Genomic DNA, 6,735 nt, shown 5'->3' with positions numbered 1-6,735 from the left:
AGGCGGCTTTGGAGGCGGTCCTGTTGGTCTCGCCCCTGAGAGACGATTGGCTGACCTGCTGGGCCCAGGATGGGCCGGGGGCGGGTCCATTTAAAGACCTCGGGACAAAAGCGGTCGCTGTCTGTGCTCCGTGCAGAGACAGGTGCAAGCCCAGCTGGGCTGGGTCCTCCGTGTCACCGAGCCCATCTCCTGGGGGATGGGGTGGGCTGTGTTTTCTTGACGGATTTTTGAGAGCCCCCAACCCCCGGCGGAGCGGAGGATACCATGGTCCCTCAGGGCTCCCGGGCTGAGCTGGAATTCGGAGGACCCCTGGGTAATGGGGCAGAAAGAGGGGGTATTTGGGGCCAGAGCTATGTGAGGGAGAACTGGAGGGTTGAGCTATGAGCGGGGATGGGGGCAGGGTCTGAGGATGAAAGGCTTTGAGGGGTATCGGGAGTCAGGATCTAGGAGTGTGCGGGGAAGCGTCTGGAGAGGGGGCTGAGGAGGAGCCAGTTCTGGCGGCTGCAGAGCAGGGGATCTGTGGCATGGAGGACCGGGCGGACTAGGGGGAACGCGAGCAGGACCCTCGAGGGGACCAAGACAGTAGTCATAGAAGGGGGCCGAGCGCTGAGAACGGGGTGTGGAAGGCGGCGATGGGAATGCTGATGGGGCCCTGGCTATGACAGGGCGCCTGTGGGGGTCCGGGAGAGTTGGAGAGTGGACGCCCGACGCGGCTGCCCCCTTCCCCAGGCGCTGCGGCACTGCTGCTGCTGCTCCCCGCCACCATGTTCCACCTGCTACTGGTAGCCCGCTCGGGCCCGGCGCGCCTCCTGGGCCCACCCCCTTACCTGCCGGAACTCGAGGAGCTGTGGAGCCCTTGGGCGCTGTTGCTGTGTCTCACCTGGCTCGGCCTGCAGGCGACGCTCTACCTCTTGCCGGCGCGCAAGGTGCGGACTCGGCTCGCGGACGCGCGGGGGAGGCGGGCGGAGAGAGGGGGCTCGGCGAGAAGAAAGACAGTCTCAACCCTTAGCGCCCTTTTGTGCCCACAGGTGGCCGAGGGGCAGGAACTGAAGGACAAGAGTCGACTGAGCTACCCCATTAACGGTGCTTGGGGGCTGGGTCCTTGCGCGGAGTTGTGGGGATGGGGTTGGAGCCCCAGGCCCGGTGGGGAGGTCTGTGGAGATGAGCCCGCGACCCCAATTTCTATTTTGTGCCTCTTTTACGCCCAGGACGTAGGGGGTTCCACTGGCTCCCTCCACACCCCTCCTCCCTCCACTCCCAGCATTGCTGCCACTCTATGCACCAGAGAAGTGGCTGGGGTGACCCTCCGAAAGCTAAAGTGTCTGACTAATGGCTCGGGACAAGGTCTGCGACCTCCCTGGGCTTTAGGCTGTGTGTGTGTGTGTGTGTGTGTGTGTGTGTGTGTGTGTGTGTGTGTGTGTGTGTGTGTGTGTATTGGGGGGTGGGGTGGAGGGGGAGGGGTGCAATCCCCAGGTCTCACTGTGTGCTGTGGTTCAGGCTTCCAGGCCCTGGTGCTGACAGCCCTGTTGGTGGGCCTGGGAGTGTTAGCCGGGCTGCCCCTGAGCGCGCTCCCGGAAATGCTCCTGCCCTTGGCCTTTGCGGCCACCCTCATCGCCTTCATCTTCAGCCTCCTTCTCTATCTGAAGGCTCTGGTAGCCCCTGCCTCTGCCCTGGCACCCGGGGGGAACTCAGGTGAGAGGAGCCCCAGGAGGGTGTAGGTGGAGGCAGATGGGGGTGCTTGCGTGCACCTCACCCCCCATTATTCTCCAGGCAATCCCATTTACGACTTTTTCCTGGGACGGGAGCTCAACCCGCGCATCTGTTCCTTTGACTTCAAATATTTCTGCGAACTGCGGCCTGGCCTCATCGGCTGGGTATGCTGGGCATGGCTAAGTGGGCTTCCAGCCAGGAGGAGGGGTGGGATGGGTGAGCAGTGCCTGGGCAGGGCAGGGCCAATATTGTGCTGACATAAATCATTAATCATTCATTCCACAAATAATTTGTTGAGTCCACATGTGCCCAAGCACTGCTCTAGGTGCTGGGAGACAAAAGCAAGAAAAGTTACAGGAAAGAAAGAAAAAAAATCTCTGTCTTCATGAAGCCTGCATTCTAGTGGGGAAAGACAGACAAAAAATAAGTAGAATACGTATCGCATGTCAGGGGATGCTAAGTGCTACGGAGAAAGAGCAGCGAGGGAGTTGGGGGAGCAGGTGCAATTTTAACTAAAGCCATCAAGCGCAAAATCTGTTTCGAGAAGAGAGTGATCCTGTGCTGCTTGCTGGCCAAAGCGGTGCAGAACTTCAAACTGGTCACTGGGTTTAGCAACCTGTCTGTCACTGGTAGCCTTGAAAACAGGCCAACTGTGTTTTTTGGTTATAATCACCCATACTGGACTGGTCAAGATTTCCTGGAGGGTTTCTTGGGCAAGGTCCCTGTCACCTTGGAAACTACCTCATCCAGAGACGGGAGGAGTGCTGGCGCCCGTCACAGATCTGGTCTTCAAGGCTGTTTCCTCATGTGTGAAATGGGATAAAGTAAGAGCTTCCTCCCAAGATTACTGTGAGGATTAGAGGTGGTAACCTGATTGGCAGCCTCAAGCCCAGTGCTACCAGAATGGGGGTGCTCAGTACAGGCTGGCTGCCAGCTAATCATTATCGAGCACTTACTAGGTGCTTAGTGCTTCACACACATTATGGTCCATGATTATCTCCCTTTTCTACATGGAGGTGGGGAAAATACGCTTTAGAGAGGGTAAGCAGCTTGCACAGGTGGCAAAGCTGAGATTCAAAACCAGGTCTGTTTTAACTCTCAAGCCTGAAGTATGCAGTCGCTCCCTACAACGCTCTCCCAAAGGGAACACTGCAGGACACGGCAAGAGAAAACAGGCCGGAGGTGGTCCAGTGCGGTTTCTCTGCCCCTGGGTACAGGGGCCGGAGCCACTCAACAAAGGCCTGGAGAGTTAGTGACGGAAAGCTGAGAGAAGGGGACAGGCTGGCCACTGCCTTTCCAGGCGCTGCCACCTCTGTGGAGATGGACTGGGAACAGACTGCCCTGTCTCACCCTCTGTGTAACCCCCAGGTCCTCATCAACCTGGCCTTGCTGATGCAGGAAGCAGAACTTCGGGGGAGTCCCTCACTGGCCATGTGGCTGGTCAATGGCTTCCAGCTACTATATGTGGGTGATGCCCTTTGGCACGAGGTGAGGCAGGACTGGGCTAGGGAGGGAGAGGGTGCCTCCCACGAGAGGACCTCGTGGGGACTGAGCCAGTGTGTCTGGGTCCTGTCCCTGCAGGAGGCGGTCCTCACCACCATGGACATCATACATGACGGGTTTGGCTTCATGCTGGCCTTTGGGGACCTCGCCTGGGTACCCTTCACCTACAGCCTGCAGGCCCAGTTCCTGCTGTACCACCCAGAGCCCCTGGGGTTGCCCCTGGCCTCGGTCATCTGCCTCATCAATGGTCAGTCAGGAAGGGGCAGCGCTCTCCCTTCCCCTTTCATTCGTTCACTATTTATTCAGCACCCACTAGGTAGGTGCTAAGCCTCACACCCTTCTTTAAAGCCAAGGGCTGGGTCCTGGCTCTCCTGGCAGACTGAGTCCGGGCTGTGGGTAGTTGGTCAGGGTCAGAGAGAAGGCCCCTGACTGCCTGCTCACACTTTCTCCCAGCTGTTGGTTACTACATCTTCCGTGGAGCCAATTCTCAGAAAAACACCTTCCGGAAGAATCCTTCTGATCCCAGAGTGGCTGGTGAGCTGGGTTTCTGGGGTGCCATGAAGTGAGGTTGGGCAGCTGGACTTCCAGGGGGTCCCCCATCCCACTACGTCTTTCCCCAGACCTTGAGACCATCTCTACAGCCACAGGGCGACGGCTGCTGGTGTCTGGGTGGTGGGGTATGGTCCGCCATCCCAACTACCTTGGAGACCTCATCATGGCTCTGGCCTGGTCCTTGCCCTGCGGTGAGTGGTTTGGGTTGGCGCACGGCAGGGGCCGTTAAGTGTGTGAGGGGCAGAGGTGGAGTGGTGAGCACAGGATGCCCAGTCTGGGTGTGGAATGGAGAACAGGGCTGCACCCCAGTGGGGGGAGTAGTCAGGGAGCTGGGGATGGACTCAGGGTGTGGCTGGGCCAGACCTCTGTGACAGCCTAGCACGCCAGCACTCCCTGCAGACCATGGACCTTTCACCATGGAGCCCTGAGGGCCCCGTGAGCCATCAGCTGTGGAAACCTTTGTGAACCGGAGGGCTGGCTGAGTGGTCACAGAGACCCCTTTCCCCACAGGGGTGTCCCACCTGTTGCCCTACTTCTACCTCCTTTACTTCACTGCGCTGTTGGTACACCGTGAGGCCCGGGATGAGCAGCAGTGTCTGCGGAAGTATGGCCTGGCCTGGCACGCATACTGCCGGCGTGTGCCCTACCGAATCGTGCCCTACATCTACTGAAGCAGCTCCACGTGTCCCAGGTCGGGCCACGTGCCCACCCAGCTGCCAGCACACCCAGCACCAGGAGCCTGGACTCACCTGGCACTCAAGGGCCTGCACCCTACCCTGCTCTGAGCTCCGACAGGCAGGGGTGAACAGCCTGATAGGTGGTTGGAGCAAAAGGGGAAAACGAAGACAAAATGGAGTGGAGGGGCTGCTCTTCCTCCTTGGATAAACATCTGGAATGCCTGGTGCTGCTTCTCTCCCTTTCTGGGGCCAGGTTGCTTAAAAACGGGCTGGGTCAGCCCCGATCAGGGAGAAGCTGACAGGTGGCCTGTGGCCACAAGCGTCTGGGGGTGGGTGGCACAGCAGCTGGCACTCAGAAATGGGCACTGGCGACAGGGCAGACCAGTCACAGCTTTATTAATGACAGAGTGTCCAGTTCAGTCAAGGAGCTCCTCAATGAGAGTCCTCCGGGCAGGTGGCAGGGGGCCTCCCCAGAGCTGCTCCAGCTCCCCAGTGAGGGCTGCCACCTCCACGGCTGCCACAGTGTGGGCTCGGTGGGCCCTGGCGCAGTCTAGAGCCAGGGGTGTGAGGGCCTCCTCATTTTCGTTGGTCCAAGACAGCAGGAACTGGCACTTCTTTCGGGCCCGGTAGAGGCAATCTCGTTCCTCAGGGGCCACAGCTCGTTTCCGGGCTCGGCCCAGGGTCTGTGTCAGGTCCCCCAGTGCTGCCAACGTGTAGCCTTTCTGGTTGGCCGGGCCCTCACCCAGCAGGATGAGGGCGGCCTCGCGCATGGCACCCCGTGTGCCCAGGGGTCCGGGGGGATGCTCGCCTGCTTCCAGCACGTGGGCTGCGGCCTGCAGGGCCTCCTCGGTAGAGGTGAAGACTTGCTGGGCGCCCAGGACTCCAGAAACGCTGAGCAGCGTGGCACAGAACTCAGAGAGCAGAGCCTCGTCGCCGCCGTGATACAGGGCAAGAGTGTGTGCGTAGGCGAACAGCACGTTGGGCAGCTGGAAGCGCACGAGCGGCGACGCCCGGCCCCTGCTCAGGCTGGCCAGCGTGGGGATGAGGGTGGGCACAGCGGGAGGGCAGGCCCCGGGGACGTCTCCGAGAATTGGCTCGGCAGCCGCAGGCTCATCCTTCTCGGGTTCCGGTGGCGTCCTCGCAGGGGAGGGCTCCAGCTCCTCGGCGTCACAGCCCGGGGCATCACCCAGCTCCTCCAGAAGCCGCGGCCCGGCGCCGCGAACCCACCACCATGGCCGCCACGGGGGCAGCAGCCGCCCGGCCTCGCCTCGGCTCAGCAGCCGCTCGAAGGCCGCCTTCTCGGCCGGTGCCAGCCGCTCCCAGAGTCCTGAGAGGCCGCCGGGCGCCGGACCAGGCCTGAGGCCTGCGTCCTCGGGCTCGTCCTCGGTCTCACGTTGCTGACGCAGCCGCAGTAGGGCGCTGGCCAGGCGGCTGGGAGAGGCGCTGCGGCCGCGCAGCTCTCCCAGCACCTGGTCACGGTAGAAGTCTTCGGCGCAGGTGCCATGCGCCCGGTAGCAGCGCAGCGAGCAGTAGGGCACGTTACAGCGAGGGCAGGTGTAGCGCGCTGGCTGGGCCTCCCGGGTGGGGCAGAAACCACAAGGCCCGGCCGGCTCCATGGCAACTGGCGCCGCACACCACACGGGAACGCACAAGGGCAGCAGATCACAATCTTCCGGCGCTTCTCGGTTACTTCCGCCTCTTTGCGGGGCCGACGGAGTGCTTAGTCAAAGCTCTTCGAGGATTCTCGTCAGTTTCCGCCCACACTCGGAAGCCAAGCCCCACCCATCTCTTGGGCCGCGCTTGGGCTATGCGCCGGAACCGGTGGGGAGGTACGAGCTCAGCCCCGGCTGCGGCGGAGCTCGGCCCTGCGCGGTGGGAGCGTAGGGAAAGTGCTTCCGGCGGACGCTTCGCCGGTACCAGCTCGCCCCCTAGTGGTTACCTTTTGGGCACTATAAAGCGCTGCGGCAAAACCCAATCTTTGCTAACCTTAATCTACTCTGGGCCACTAATTGTGCTAAACCCATGGGAGATGAGGCGTCCCTGCGCTGAAGGGGCAGCCATTCTACTAGGGGACACAGACAAAGGGGAGGGTGGAAGAAGGCCAAGGCGGGGTGCCTAGACTGGGTGTGTTGGGGGCATTTCCCTCTTGAGAAGAAGCGTTAACAAATATTTGAGCTCTTGCTCGACTTCCTCATCCAACTTTAAAGCGCAAACTTCACACTAGGCAGCGAAAACACACTGAAGAGAAAAATGAGATGAGGTTCCTGCCCTAATGGGCCTTACAGTTTGTGGT

At 60.8% G+C, this 6,735-nt stretch overlaps 2 protein-coding genes across 5 annotated transcripts; one reads left to right on the top strand and one right to left on the bottom strand.

Annotated features, from left to right (window-relative positions):
• The first annotated feature begins 114 nt into the window (after positions 1 to 114).
• Positions 115 to 4,687, top strand: TM7SF2 (transmembrane 7 superfamily member 2). Of its 4 annotated transcripts, none has more exons than XM_079929945.1 (10): positions 115 to 313; positions 730 to 926; positions 1,029 to 1,083; positions 1,498 to 1,692; positions 1,771 to 1,874; positions 3,079 to 3,198; positions 3,292 to 3,460; positions 3,667 to 3,747; positions 3,855 to 3,956; positions 4,276 to 4,687. In XM_079929945.1, the coding sequence occupies exons 1-10, from the start codon at positions 265 to 267 to the stop codon at positions 4,434 to 4,436; spliced, it is 1,233 nt and encodes a 410-aa protein (XP_079786071.1). In that variant the 5' UTR covers positions 115 to 264; the 3' UTR covers positions 4,437 to 4,687. The 4 variants fall into 4 exon arrangements, with proteins under 4 accessions (XP_079786071.1, XP_079786072.1, XP_079786070.1 ...); XM_079929946.1 differs by having other exon boundaries at positions 666 to 926; positions 3,834 to 3,956; positions 4,276 to 4,686; XM_079929944.1 differs by having other exon boundaries at positions 3,834 to 3,956; positions 4,276 to 4,685.
• Positions 4,688 to 4,724: 37 nt separating this feature from the next.
• Positions 4,725 to 6,191, bottom strand: ZNHIT2 (zinc finger HIT-type containing 2). The gene has a single exon (XM_079929948.1). It carries the CDS (start codon positions 6,056 to 6,058, stop codon positions 4,859 to 4,861), a length of 1,200 nt encoding a protein of 399 aa, XP_079786074.1. The 5' UTR covers positions 6,059 to 6,191; the 3' UTR covers positions 4,725 to 4,858.
• Between the last annotated feature and the right edge of the window lie 544 nt (positions 6,192 to 6,735).

This window comes from Stenella coeruleoalba, assembly GCF_951394435.1.
Source record: "Stenella coeruleoalba genome assembly, chromosome: 8".
NCBI lineage: Eukaryota > Metazoa > Chordata > Mammalia > Artiodactyla > Delphinidae > Stenella > Stenella coeruleoalba.
Note: the sequence above shows the minus strand (reverse complement) of the source record. Positions and strands in the feature narration are given on the sequence as shown.

Coding starts and splice junctions, on each gene's coding strand:
- TM7SF2 (XM_079929944.1), top strand. CDS start 265: ATGGTCCCTCAGGGCTCCCGGGCTGAGCTGGAATTCGGAGGACCCCTG. Junction 927..1,028: donor ACCTCTTGCCGGCGCGCAAG/GTGCGGACTCGG, acceptor TTGTGCCCACAG/GTGGCCGAGGGGCAGGAACT. Junction 3,199..3,291: donor GTGATGCCCTTTGGCACGAG/GTGAGGCAGGAC, acceptor CTGTCCCTGCAG/GAGGCGGTCCTCACCACCAT.
- ZNHIT2 (XM_079929948.1), bottom strand. CDS start 6,058: ATGGAGCCGGCCGGGCCTTGTGGTTTCTGCCCCACCCGGGAGGCCCAG.